Source organism: Scylla paramamosain, chromosome 25 (genome assembly GCF_035594125.1).
Source record: "Scylla paramamosain isolate STU-SP2022 chromosome 25, ASM3559412v1, whole genome shotgun sequence".
NCBI lineage: Eukaryota > Metazoa > Arthropoda > Malacostraca > Decapoda > Portunidae > Scylla > Scylla paramamosain.
Window position 1 is genome coordinate 247,584 of NC_087175.1, and position 14,917 is coordinate 262,500.

A 14,917-nucleotide genomic window follows, 5' to 3' on the forward strand; every position below is an offset into this window, starting at 1 on the left:
TCCAAAGGCCTGGCTCAGGAGTGATCATGTGCCACCTGTACCATCAAGATCAAGATCAAGTGAGGTGAGCGAGCGAGAGAGAGAGAGAGAGAGAGGCAGCAGGAGAGGGAGAGGAGCAGACGACCAAGATGCCGCAAGATAACACAGAATCCAAGGTAATATACTCTAAAATTGGTCCTCTTGTGTCACTTAAAATACTAAGGCGTGTGTGTGCTGGCTGTGCCCTCAATGGCTGAGAGAGGAAGAAGGAGAGCAGGCCTGTATTGGGGCAGGAAGTGAGAGGGAGACGGACTAGCCCCGTCATGGTTACTATCCCCATGTGACGCTTGTATTAACTAATTTCTCAGCCTGAGTGCTAATTTTTCGTAATTTGAGAGTGAAATCTTAGTATTCAAGGATCTTTGAAAGGAGAGGGAGAGAGGTGGTCTTTTAATAGACTCTTCCCACAAATTAGTCAATTCTGGCGTTTTTATTAGCCTTCTTACATTTATTATTCCCTGCACGCGATCTCTTAGCCTCAGTTGTTAGTTCCAAACCTCAGAAATGAAGTTTGGTGAGTGCGTGGCGTTTGTGTCCTACGTGCATTAGACTCCATGTGTTGAGCAATGTGGGGCAGGAGCAAGCGTGGAGCTGGGGAGAAAGGAAAATAATTTGTAGGAAAAGAAAATTAGATTAAGATTAAATGAGACTAGGAAATCTATATTTCATTATAACTCTCGTTTTTCTTGATTTCTGCCAGTACAAGCAAATGGAGGAGCTACTGGTGGGCCAGGGAATGCAGAAACTGCCTGGAATGTTCCACCACCAGTGTGTGTGTGTGTGTGTGTGGTGTGTGTGTGTGTGTGTGTGTGTGCTGAGAGAAGGGCCGCAGGCAGAGGGATTAACAAAGGTGTGACCTGAGTGGCCTGAGGGGAGACTAGGTGATCCAGGTGGGGGGGAGGGGGAATCATGTGAGGTGACTCAGGGAAGAGGGAATGCCTGTTTGCCAATTTTGTCAACAGTTAAATCTATAAAAGTACATGAATTTTTCGGTAATGAAACTCAGTGTCTTGATTCATGATATTGTAATAATTTTCAAAAGTAAACCATAACCGTACTATTGTTTATTGAAGAATTTAGGTCATACCCTCTTGCATTGTACAGTAATCCTCCTGGCAGACACACTAACACATGGAAGAGATGCACAACAGTAAAACTTGGCAATAATCTCCTCAAAAAATCTTGCATTAACTCCCCATAATTATGAATAAGGAGATAAGATCATGGCTTTCTATGGTGCATTCTCCCTGAGGGCAGCCATGAAAGGGGACAGTAGAAATGGATCAATCAGCCTGTGTATCTAATCTGTTGACTATCTGTGCTATCACCTTTTTATGTTACAGCTTGGCCAGATAAGGAGTGTTAGGCTTGGTGTCATAGCTTGGCTCCCTCATTAATTCTGGGAGGTGTGTGGAAGTTGTTGTTATGGTGAAGCAACCCATCTGGCCTGTACTCTGACCCCTTTCTCTTCCCATCCTGTAGAAATACTATATACTACAAGAAATTAAGAAGTAACAGTTTGAATGCTGTGATGTCTTTTCAGATTTATTAATGTGGTGTGTATTAGTGTGGTTTTGAAAGGTGTGCACCCTTGACAGCAGTAAAGCAGTATGATGAACACATAACTTGAGTGATGTGGCATCCCCTTAGTCTTTACTGAACTTTTCAACAGTATTATGGATGTGGTTTTAAAAGACACACACCAATCACAGCAACAAAATGGTATAATGCAAACTTTAAGCATAAAATGAGAGTCAGCAAAAATAAAAGACAAACAAGAGTAATAATCAGACTAAAGAAATTAACCTTACAATTGCTTAACTTTCAGGACAAAAGAAAATATAGTTAAAAATATGCTAACCTTTTCTCTCCTTTACCTGATGTGCATCTCCTCCTCTGAACAACTAGTAAATAAAGAAAAAGGAAAGATTACACAACACCAAAAATGCAAACCAGAATATTGAAACTAAACTTAAAAATTTAAATCACCAGGGTGGTGGTGATGGGGGTGGTGACGGCGGTGGTGGTGGTGGTGCCGTTGCTGTGAGGGACAGTGGTAATGCAGGAGGAGAGGTGGCAGTAGCAGGGGAGGCAGCAGAAGGGCAGGTGGAGGGTCAGCAGGGGCAGCAGCAGGGGCAGGAGAGGCAGCCAACAGCAGGGGAGTCCTTCCTGGCCATTACCAAGTCCCTCGTCATCAGGGCCATCATCATCTATTTTATCACCTCCTTCTTCAGGTGAGATGGTGGTGCTGGTGGTGGTGGTGTTGCCAGTACTAGTGGTGATAGTTGTGGTGTTATAGTAGTAATTGGTTTTGTAATTTAGTGTAGCAGTAATCTCCCAATTTTTTTTTTATTACCACTACTTCTATTACTGGTACTACTACTGTTATCACAACTGTCTTCTTACTATTACTAATACTTATAGTTTTTCATGAAAAATTTAAACAGTATTTACGAGTATTTATGTATGGATTTTCTTTCTTGCTCTTCTTCATCCACATCCTCTTCAATTTTCTTTTCTTCTTCCTCTACCTCCTTCACCTCATCTTATTATTGAAATATGTCTCTCTTCCATCAAATTATTCCTCCTCCTCCTCCTCCTCCTCCTCCACCCACCCCTCACACACCCTCACTTTCACCTACTCACCCTTCTTTGAAATATCTCAAATATCTCTCTTATTTTATCATATAACTCAATTTTTACCTCCTCCTCATGATCCTCCTCCCATCACCCACACATCCCTCACCCTCACTCTCTCCCCCAGGCGGCCCCAACAGCCCACAACAGCCCCTGGAGATGCACCCTTGGACGTTACAGGGGGACCAGGTGCTGTCAAGATCCCAGCAACCAACCTCTTCACAGATGGTGCTTCCCTTGATCTCTATGTTTACAAGTCTGAGTCAGAGATGTTTGGGGACTTCAGCGACTCCTCAGCTCTGGTGTGGAAGAAGGAGAATCTTGTGTATGGGGACTGGACAGGAGGACCCAATGGAGATGGCACCTTCACCCACTCTATGACCTTCCCTGCCTCTGAGGTGGGCTTAGGTTGAGTTAGGTTTGGGTGGTTAGGTGTGTGTTTTTGGGGAGATAGGTTGGTAGAACTGGAAAGAATTAGTGTCTGTGTTTGTAACTTGAGTGCAAAGAACCAGAGAGAGAGAGAGAATGATTGTGTTTCAGGGGAGATAGATTGGTGGATAGTGATGAAAAATGGAGAAAGAATAAATGTCCTTTTTGTTCACAAGTTGAAGTTGCAAGGAACCAGAGAGAGATAGAGAGAGAGTGAGAGTGGTTACTTCACATTTTATAAGCTTGAAGTAACAATGCAATAGATTTGTATTCTAGAGAGACAGAAAAGAGGAAACAAAGATTTGCTTCAGCACATACCACAACACATTATACAAAACAATTATGATGATGAATAAAACAGGGATGATGACATGAATAAATCAATAATCTGTGAGGGAAGAAGATGGCACAAATAGAATGGATAAACAGTAGGCTGATGCATGAATAAAACTGAATTGATGAATAAACAAATAGAACTCACTATGATCCCATATACAATACACAAGCCTAACCTAACCTCCTCTCACCACATCCTCCCACACTCACAGAAACTCCGCAACAATGGGTCGGTGTATATCCATGTGTACTTTGTGCGGAGCGGCTTCTCCCCCGACCCAGCGGCTGGCAGCAGCCGCCACAGCCGCCGCCACACCCTGTACTCCTCGCAGCGCCTCAACAAATACAAGAGGCGCCGTTTCAAGAAGACAGCAAACCTCATCACTGGGGAGACGTCTCGGTCAGCGGAGGAAATACTGGTAATGCTCTAACCTAATTACACAACATTTTATTTTATTTATTCTTTTATTTGAACATTACAGTCATTGGATATAAAATTCATATTAGATTGAAAGAAAGGTGTGTTCTTAAGCTGAAACCGATCACTGTCCTGTGTCTTTGATCGGAAAATGTCATTTGTAATTTTGCATACTTCCTGCCACTGTGTTTTGTGTTTCCCTCACACTTAACCAAATTGGGAGGAGGCAGTAGACACCTGCCGAAACGATAATTACTCCCAGTGGGGTCTAAAGCACTGTTCAGGGGGTGCTGTGAACTTATCATTAAACCCAGCTGTGACCTCACTGAACATTTCCCTTTGTGTCTCACAACACAAGGGGGCAGTCACAGCCTGCCTTTTAAAGACAACTCTCTTCCTCCACACAAAACTACAAGCACCTAATAACACACACACCCTTCACTCAAAAATTTTAAAATCATCATGGCAACTCCTACACCAGCCTCAGAGTCCCCATCTGGGGAGGGGACCATAAATGTCCCCAGGTTGGACTGCCTTTCTATCGACGACCCGAAGTGTCTTGACACCCCCCCTCAACTTTTTCTTCATTAACTTCTGCAACATTCGCAGTCTAAGATCTAATTTTCAATCTGTAGAACACCACCTCTCCTCTTCTAAACCTCATCTTTTCCTCACTGAAACTCATGTGTCTGAGGCAACTGACAGTAGCCCCTTTTCTGTTCCCTCCTACTTTCTCTATCCTCATTTTTTATCCAAAGCTGGATGCTGCGTTTATGTGCGCAATGACTTTGTCATAACCCTCCTCCTTACCTTTAAGGGAAGGCAGAGGTTACGCAGGAACTGCACTAATTCTTTATATAACAAACACCACAAGGTTTAAATCCAGGTAACCGAGAGTTAAGGCCGGGGTTCTCACAGTGGGGTAAGCCACAAACAGTTCAGAAATGTTAACACTATTTATTAATCAGTAGTTAACACATTTCATGATACTCGCATATCTAGCTGTCTTCTACCGCTATTTTCATGCTAACTGCTCTTCTGATCTTGCTAACGGCATGCCTCCCCTCCTTCCGCAGCCTCGCTGCACAAGACTTTCTTCTTTCTCTCACCCCTATTCTGTCCACCTCTCTAATGCAAGAGTTAACCAGTATTCTCAATCATTCATCCCTTTCTCTGGTAAACTCTGGAACTCCCTGCCTGCTTCTGTATTTCCACCTTCCTATGACTTGAATTCCTTCAAGAGGGAGGTTTCAAGACACTTATTCATCAATTTTTGACCACTGCTTTGACCCTTTTATGGGACTGGCATTTCAGTGGGCATATTTTTAATTGGATTTTTGTTGCCCTTGGCCGGTGTCCTTCCTACATAAAAAAAAAAAAAAAAACACTCTTTCTCACCCTACAGAAGGATAACCAAAACAACACACCACAACACCTTTAGTCAACCATTTACACTCTTTCACCCCACAGGAAGTTAACCAACCACTTCCACTTACACTCACTCCCTCTCTCACCTACAGAAAGCAGAGACACTGAAGGAGGAGATCTTGTCCCACTGGCACCCGAACCTGACCATCAACCTGGTACATGACTTCACCCAGTGGACTAGAGGAGCTGTACCACCGCCCCTTGATGAGTTTGTGGAGTTCACTGCTTCTGGGGACAAGTATGTGTGTGTGGATGTGTGTGTGTGGAGGAGGGAAATGAAAGTGATGATATTCAAGTGGAGATGTACAGTTTGAGGAAAGATTAAATGAGAGGAGGTGTCTTAAGCAGTGCAGAGAGAGAGAAAGAGATTAAATGCTGTCTGTGGATTAGTCAGTGTATGAATGTGTTATCCAGTCAGTCAGTCAGTTAATCAGTTAGCTATCTTATTATCCAGTCTGCCAGTGTATCTCAGTTATTCAATTAACCAGTCAGCCATTTAATCAGCCAGCCTGTCAATGAACCAGTTAACTCTTCATTCAGTCATTTAATTAGCTAACCAGTCAGCCAGTTAATGAAGCAATAAGTGAATCAATTAATGAGATGCCCAGTCAGCCAGTTGGTGAAGCATTCTGTCAGCTATCCTGTCAGCCAGTCAGCACCTCCCATCACTTGCAGGTACAAGCCCATTACCTTCCTCAACACTTACTGGAATTTGGTGAAGGACTACCAGCCCATCAACAGCTCCACTACCAACTTGGAACTCTCCCTCACCTTCCAGCCACTCTCTCTCTTCAAGTGGCAGCTGTATGCCGCACAAGCCATGAAGAGCAGGTTAGAATTGACCACACTCATTCTCACCAAACTTTCACCCCTTGGCTACTGATAGAAACACTTGAAACACTTTATTATGCCTATATAACCTTACAATAGTTTCAACAAATATTAATACATAAATATATAATTTTAATATAGCCAGCCCATATAAAGCCAAGGTTTTTTAACAATATTGCAATAATACAATGGAGAAAAAAAAAGGGACACATTTTTAGTAGGGTGCAGCTATGACCAAACCTTAGACATGAGACGTTTAAACACAATGTTAATACATTGAGGTTATAATACTTTTTTCTTTTTTTTTTTTTCTTTTTTAAGAATGTATGGAAGAAAGCATTGTAATATTATTAGTAACAGAATTCTGTATTTTTGAACTCATATAAGACTCATATTGTCAAGTTGTGTTGAGGTATATGTGTTTCATTTCTTGTTGGATAATTATGGTGGATTTGTCTATCTAAATTTATGTAGTCATGAGTGTCTTTTTACATATATATATAGCAATTTGTAGTTTATTCTGATCAAAAAGCCTTAGTATCTGTGTTTCCTTAGATGGTGGCAGTGTATGGTCAAAAAAGTTACTTTTAGTAGTGATTCTTATTTTACTTTATTTATTTATTTTATATATTTATTTATTTATTTTATTATTTATTCATTTATTTATTTATTTATTTATTTATTTATTTATTATTTTTTTTCTGTGTAACTAATGGTAAGGGATGTTGAGGAGTATGTAACTAATGGTAAGAGATGTAAAGGGTGTGTGTTGCACCAAACAGGCACACAGTACTGAAGGTGTGGTAAGCAGGTACAGGTCCTAATATATATAATGTGGAACCATCAACAAAGAGTTTAGTATGGAGGTTCTTAAATATTAATGGGAGAGGAAAAGACGCCCTTAATTTTTAATTGTAAAGGATGTTTATGAACCTTCTCTACATCCGACCCATTCCTTGTATGTGTAGTTGTCTATCTTACAGGAATTGAGCTGCACTAACCTTCACCTTGCCTTCCTTCTGCAGGTGGCCGGGCACAGCTATACTGGAGGGCCTGGGAGGGGAGGAGGATGAGGAGGAGCAGGACACAATCAAGGAGGCTTTCCTGGAGACTTCACCATACCTCCTTGGCCTCACCATCCTTGTCTCCCTCCTCCACTCAGTGTTTGAATTCCTTGCCTTCAAAAATGGTGTGTGTGTGTGTGTGTGTGTGTGTGTGTGTGTGTGTGTGTGTGTGTGTGTGTGTGTGTGTGTGTTAATCTAATTCCTGTGTACAGTTCATCCCATGTCAGACTCGTATTCCAATTCCAGTCCTTTTCATTACAACCTCCATTCCTACCTAGCATAACCTGTGCCATTTCAACTCCTTTCCAGTTTAGCATTCCTTGTTCCATTCCAACTCCTTTCCTCACATTCCTACCTATTATTCCCTTTTCCATTCCAACTCCTTTCCTCACACCCCATTCCTACTTAGCACTTCCTGTACCATTTCAACTTCTTTCTTCACACCCTATTCCTGTCAGGCACTCCTTGTACCATTCCAACTCCTTTCCTTACACCCCATTCTTACCTGACATAACCTTTTTAATTTCAGCCCCTCTCCTCACACCCCATTTCCTGTTCCAGCCTCACACTCCCTACTCTAACCCATCACTCCCCTGTTCCAGACATCCAGTTCTGGAACAACCGTGAGAGCCTGGAGGGGCTGTCAGTGAGGTCTGTGTTCTTCAATGTGTTCCAGTCGGTCATTGTGCTGCTCTACGTCCTGGACAATGAGACCAACTTTGTCATCAAGGTGTCATGTTTTGTGGGGCTTGGCATTGAGGTGTGGAAGATTACCAAGGTGAGTGGCCAGTGTGCAGGGACAGAGGGAGGGGCTGTGAGGGGTTGTGACAGATTTACAGCCTTCACTAATCCTTGGCTGGGTGGACTTGAAGACAGAAAGATGTACAGGTATAAATAGTCTCCATTCACCAAGGGATTCATACTGGGACACCTGTATTTTGAGGGAAGTATGCTGAACACCACCCACCAGATAGAAGTAGTCTCCGTTTATCAAGGGATTCAAACCAGCTATCTCTATTTTGAGGCAAGCTTGCTCACCACCGTCTCCTCCATTTACCTAGGGACTCGAACCAGGGAACTCTCTGTTTTTAGACAAGCATGCTTCTTACCAGTATTAGGCTGTCTGCCACCTGATATAGATAACCTCCATTTACCAAGGGATCTGTTTTGAAGCAAACACTGGGCAGTCTGACACATCTCAAACACACCTGACATCCCACAGGTGACTGACGTGTCCCTGGACCGAGAGCACCGCATCCTTGGCTTCCCCCGGCTGCGTTTCACAGACAAGAGCACCTACGTCCACTCCAACACCAGGCAGTACGACCAGCTGGCCTTCCGTTACCTGTCTGTGTGTCTGTTCCCTCTGCTGGGCGGCTACTGTGTCTACTCTCTCGTCTACAATGAACACAAGGGATGGTATTCCTTTGTCCTCTCCATGCTCTATGGATTCCTCCTCACTTTTGGTGGGTTTTTTTTGTGTTATGTTGTGTTTCTCCAAGTGTTGGGAAGTCTTGACCTAGTTAGAGTTTAGTACAGGTGAAATAATAAGCCACCAGTGGTGATAATTCTTTTCTAGCTCTCCTCTTCCTCTCTATGTTCTGTGGATTCCTTCTTACTTTTGATGTGTTTTGTTATGTTTCTCCAACTGTATGGGAGTGTTTAGCTTGATGCAGTATGGTAAAGGTGAAATAATATGCTGTAAATGATGGTGAATCCTCCCAAGTTCTTCTTTTCCTTCTTCTGTTGTTATTATGACAACATAAATCACTTACCGGTAGGTCAAATGAGGTGCTGGTATGTGCCCCTGTGTTGATCTGTGATTCTTTCCTCAAATTCTTATTGATCTTGTGTCTTGCATTCCAGATTTTGTCCAGTCACAGATGTATTTTCTTCCTGTTCATTCACTGATGTCTTCTTTCACAGTTACATTTGTCTGTTTATTCACTGATGTCTTACTTCACAGATGCACTTTTCTTTTCATATGATCAGTGATGTTTTCCTTCACACACACACTATCCTTTGTTTGCTGATGTCTTTCTCCAGTGCCTCAGATGAACACTAACTGCTCCTCCCTGTGCAGGCTTCATCATGATGACACCACAGCTCTTCATTAACTACAAGCTCAAGTCTGTAGCTCACCTGCCATGGCGCATGCTCACCTACAAGGCTCTCAACACCTTCATCGACGACATCTTCGCCTTCGTCATCAAGATGCCCACCATGTATCGCCTCGGCTGCCTCAGGGATGACGTCATCTTCTTCATTTTCCTCTACCAGGTGAGTGATGCTTCATTTTGCTTCTTAACCCTTTGACTGCATTTTGGCATACCTTTCCTTAATTACTAATCACCCTGATAAACCTCCAATCTTTAAACTGGGTAGAAATTGTAAGATCTATTCTTTTTATTCCCCTTCTTTGTTGTAGATGCTCATAAAGATTTCATGCATTGCTTCTGGTGCTTTTAACTGTTTTGTATTGCAGTGAGAGTTAAAGTCTTCATTTGTTTAGTCTTTTAGTTGAGTTTTTGTTGTCTTGCTCCCCTTGTTGTGTTTACTGAGTGATGGTGTGGTGTTTGCTTCCTAAAGTCTTCATTGGTTTAGTCTTTTAGTTGAGTTTTTGTTGTCTTGCTCCCCTTGTTGTGTTTACTGAGTGATGGTGTGGTGTTTGCTTCCTAAAGTCTTCATTGGTTTAGTCTTTTAGTTGAGTTTTTGTTGTCTTGCTCCCCTTGTTGTGTTTACTGAGTGATGGTTTGGTGTTTGGTTCCTAAAGTCTTCATTAGTTCAATCTTTTAGTCGAGGAATTTTTGTTATCTTGCTGCTCTTGTGCTTCTTTCAGTAAAGGTTTTTTTATTATTATTATTTATTTATTTATTTATTTATTTTTTATCTTGTTCAGCCTTTCAGTCAAGTCTCTCTCTCTCTCTCTCTCTCTCTCTCTCTCTCTCTCTCTCTCTCTCTCTCTCTCTCTCTCTCTCTCTCTCTCTCTCTCTCTCTCTCTCTCTCTCTCTCTCTCTCTCTCTCTCTCTCTCTCTCTCTCTCTCTCTCTCTCTCTCTCTCTCTCTCTCTCTCTCTCTCTCTCTCTCTCTCTCTCTCTCTCTCTCTCTCTAGTTGTGTTCGTTGAGTGGTGTGAAGTGAAAAGTTAAGGAGCTCTTGTAACACCATAAGTTATTCAAGTCTTCTTTCATTAGTTCAATCTTGCAGTCAAGGAATTCTTTGTTTTCTTGTATCCCTAGTTGTGTTTCTTGAGTGATGGTTTGAGATGAAAGCTTACTTCAACTTTAACATGTTGTACCTCTTCATTCCTGCATCAGTGTTCATCTTGCTTTCCATCCTTACCACACGTTGCTGTCTCACCTACTGACTTGTCCTTCGTAGTCTTTCATCTCTTCTCTATACATCAGTGTTTTATCTCATACTGTTATCTCTTCCAGCCATCTCATCTCCTCACCATATCTCACTGCTCTGTCTGCTACTGTCATCCCTCCCATCTCATTTCACCGTATCACATCTCTATCTCCTACTGTCTCTTCCTACCATCTCATCCCTCACCTTATTAACCTACTACTCTATCACCTACCATCATCTCTCCCTATCATATCTCGCTGTTCCAATGCCTGTCATCTCTTATTGTCTTACCTCCTCTCCTCCCTGTCCTCCTCAGCGCTACATCTACCGTGTTGACCCATCAAGAGTGAACGAGTTTGGCTTCTCACAAGACATGGAGACGAAAGCCAAAGAGAAGAAACTGCAGGTTGCCTCACAGGGAACAGCAGCAGCGGTAGGCAATGGGTCGGCTGCTGCAGAGGAGGCTGAGAAGTCTTTAGAGGAGAAGAAGAAGGATTAAAAAGGGTTTTATTGAGTATATATGAGATCTTCACGCAGTTTTTAATATTATTTGATTGTTGTGGTTATTTATGTTTTTATCATATTTTTGGTGTTTCGTGATTTTTTTTTTTTTTGTTGTTGCAGTATTCTGTCCTCGTATTCATCATGGATGGGGTTTGTCTGTTTGTGTGTGTGTGTGTTTGTTTGTGTGTGTTCGTGATTGTGTGTGTGTGTGTGTGTGTGTGTGTGCATACGTAATATCACACAAATATGTATCTTCACTGTAACCTGGTGTCTGTGTGTGTGTGTATGTGTGTGTGTTTGTGCGTGCCTGCCCATCTGCATGTATATTGTGTGTGTGTGTATGTGTGTGTGTACTGCCCGGTGACCTCTGCTGCCCAGGTCATCCCTTCCTTCTGACCTTAAAGAAATTCCTCACTGCAATTGTAAAATGTATCAACAAATGTCTTGGTCGTCCTTGCAATGTATTTTTCTGTGCGGAAGTGTTGCCGTCAAACAAACCCCAGCTCTCGGGACTCAAGGAAGGAAAGGACGTGTGTATAGCCACATTAACACGAAAAAACTAAGAAAAAAAAACATACAAAAAAACATCAATATCCTGCTGTTTCACTAATCCCCCTTCCCATAGCCTCCTGCTAAGTGGTTCACTGTGTGACTCATGACAGGCACTAAGTAGGAAGAGAAACAACCTGTGTGTGTATTTTGCAGAGATTGTGGCAGCATCTATCTATCTATACAAGCCAACAGTCCCTTCATAAGGCTGCCAGGACACACACACACATACTCATACACACACCATTTACACTTCTATCCCTATCAGACTGGTAGATAGGGAGCCTTAATGACCACTGTACTTTACCCCAGGAGCTTAGGCATAGCACAGCTGGCCACATCCATCCACATCAAGGCCTTACAGCATCTAAACATACTTTGAAATGCCTCTGTTGGGAACTGATAGCATTTTCAAGTGCTTTCTACTGATAGTTTTATAAGTATTCTGCAGCCTCAGTAATAAATACCTATGAGAACCTACCTTATCATCTCTGTGGCCTTTGAAAATAGTCTTATGAGAAAAACTCAGAGTATGGAATAAAGAGTGGTAAATGAAATGATAGTGAGTGTTAGTTGGAGAGGCTTAAGACAGACGGTCATTGGCTGAGTAAGTTCTACTTATTTCTCTACAGCATAAAATGATTTTAAAGAGAAAGGTGAGGGAGTGATGCAATGTGTGTGTGTAGGGAAAATGCAAAGTAATACATTAAAGTAAATATTGTAAATCCACCACTGACTACTACTACTGCTGCTACTACTACTACTACTTCTACTACTACTACTACTGGGTTCGCTAATCTTGACATGATCCAAAGAAAAAAAAATCTCAAATTGTCCTCCCAACTTACCAGTCCATAATTACAAATTTAAAAGTCAAGACACTACAATCCCAATGGGTTACATATTTTTTATTGTTGTTATGAGATACAAAGAATTAATAAGATCCCACAACAATAATGATACACAGCAGAGATCGATAACAATAATAATTAAAAAAAGAGTAATGAATGAGAATAATAATAATAATTTGTACACATGTAAGAATACACACACTCTCTCTCTCTCTCTCTCTCTCTCTCTCTCTCTCTCTCTCTCTCTCTCTCTCTCTCTCTCTCTCTCTCTCTCATAGCCTTGCGTTTAACACCGCTATGATTAACTTAACATAGTACGACTATCTTTATACAACTACTATCATTACTACTATCACTATTGTTTGATCATTACCAGAGTGACTAGACGAGTGTGCACGTCTTAATTTACTAAGAGTGAGCGAAGGTGACAGGGAAATGTGATGTGATTGGAATAAAAAAAAAATTATAATAATTGTGCATAAGAAGAGGAGATTGCTAGGAAAAAGAGGGAAGGAGAGGAGAGAAAGGAAAAGGTAGTTTTGTTTGCGCTTTTCCGAGAGATATAGACGGATCGAAAGTAAAAGGAAGTAGAAAGAAAGGAAATTAAAGCAGAAACAGAGAGAATCAGAAAGAAAATGAGAAAAAATGTGAGAGAAACGTGAAAAGTAAAGAAAAAAAAAACAAGTACAAAAATAGAAAATAAAACACACAAAGCAATTAAAGAGGAGGAAGAGATACGTAGATAAAAGAAAGGGAATAAGGAAAAGAAGAAAATGAGAATGAAGAGATTGAAAACAACTAAGAGAGAGAAAGAAGAGCAAAAATACAGTAAACAAAGTAAAATAGACAAACCAAGAAGAAAGGAGTGGGATACGTGGATAATACAAATAAAAGAAGAAAATGAATATAAGACTGAAAAAAATAGATAAAAAGAAGAAGTAAAGAGATAATGTGAGAAGACGAACAGAAGAAAAAAATAGATAAAAAGAAGAAGTAGAGAGATAATGTGAGAAGACGAACAGAAGGAAAAAAAATGAACTGAAGAAAGTGAAAAAAAGAAGGAAAAGACTTAAAAAAATAGAGAAAGCAAGACAGAAAGAAAGACACAACAATTAGTACACACAAGGAGCGAGAGCTAATGAGGTGTGTGTGTGTGTGTGTGTATACTTACACGTGTACGTAAGTGCTCTCGGTGCATTTGGTACACACAGAATGACTGCATAAGAGGTGCACATGAAGGTCAAATACACAGACACACACACACACACACACACACACACACACACACACACACACACACACACACTCTCTCTCTCTCTCTCTCTCTCTCTCTCTCTCTCTCTCTCTCTCTCAGTCAGGTCAGCGGTGAGTGAGTCAGCTGGCTCGCAGGCTCAGCAGTGGAGTCAGCAGGGCCAACAGCAGGACAGCAGGCAGGACAGGTTTACTGCAGCCACTTCCACCTGCAGACAGAGAGACATCTACACCTGTACACCCAAAACTACACCTTACGCTACACTCACAGGTAATATTAGTAGCCTTATACCTTCATGTTGTCAGGTAAATATTACGTTACACCCAAATTTAAAACTTAAAGGTACACCAACTACACCCACATACACACAGACAGACAGACACACATCTACCTAGAGCTACACCCCACAGGTAAAGTTAGTAATAAATTTACAGCCTCTTTTTATTCAGGTAAATTTGAAGTGTTAATTAGCCTACACCCTCGTACAGGTAAAGTTTTAATTAGTACACCCAAGGTAAGTGTTACTATAAATAAGGTAAATAAGCGCTACACCTTGTCTACATTCTCACCAGAGGATATGTCGTGTAATTTAAGTACATCATTGTTTGTTCCAGGGTAAAATGAATGAACGAATGAATGAATGAATGAAGGGAATAATATTTCTTTTATATATATTTTGATGAGTTACGAATGACGAATCACTAAAAATAATGACAATAAGAAAGAAAAAAATACTGGAAACGCCTCAATCTGTCCCCTTACGCAAATACAACACACACACACATACACACACACTCACACACTCACCAGACCCAGGAGCTGCAGCGCTATCCCGCGACTCCATGACAGGCACACCACCACCACCGCCACCAATGGAAGACACTGCCGGCGACGAAGAAGGGGCGAGCACTCTGGGAACCACGAGGAGAGGCGCTCCACCCCCTATGCTGTGCTGACGGACCTTGTGGTAGAGACCTGGGATGGAGGCGGCGCAGCGGAGTCTCAGCTGGCCGTGGTGATCAAAGTGGTTAGGCTGCAGCACTAGTTGAAGGCCAGCACGAGTCTCTAGCAAACCATCACCCCATATTGTAGTGGTGTTCAGGCCCGACACATACTCCTCCGCGGCCTGTGGTGATGACGTGGTGGTGAGGTGATGGGGAAGGATTGGAAGAGGTGCAAGACAAGAATGGAGGGAAGGAAGGATATGGTGGTGATGAAGTGGAGTAGTGGA

At 41.8% G+C, this 14,917-nt stretch overlaps 2 protein-coding genes across 2 annotated transcripts in view; one reads left to right on the top strand and one right to left on the bottom strand.

Moving 5' to 3' along the window:
- On the top strand, positions 1–11,627 carry LOC135113027 (putative lipid scramblase CLPTM1). The gene is made up of 11 exons (XM_064027946.1): positions 1–155; positions 2,032–2,273; positions 2,804–3,074; positions 3,654–3,860; positions 5,380–5,525; positions 5,963–6,118; positions 7,144–7,307; positions 7,785–7,960; positions 8,405–8,648; positions 9,266–9,462; positions 10,847–11,627. Exons 1-11 carry the CDS (start codon positions 129–131, stop codon positions 11,027–11,029), a joined length of 2,013 nt encoding a protein of 670 aa, XP_063884016.1. The 5' UTR covers positions 1–128; the 3' UTR covers positions 11,030–11,627.
- Positions 11,628–12,638: 1,011 nt separating this feature from the next.
- LOC135113030 (uncharacterized) overlaps positions 12,639–14,917 on the bottom strand; it is a 12,360-nt gene continuing 10,081 nt past the window's right edge. Inside the window, exons 5-6 of the mRNA XM_064027951.1 lie at positions 14,494–14,812; positions 12,639–13,894 (exon numbers count right to left, since the gene is read on the bottom strand). Of these exons, the coding sequence (XP_063884021.1) occupies positions 13,809–13,894; positions 14,494–14,812 (405 nt within the window). The 3' untranslated portion in view covers positions 12,639–13,808. The remainder of the gene's footprint in view (positions 13,895–14,493; positions 14,813–14,917) is intronic.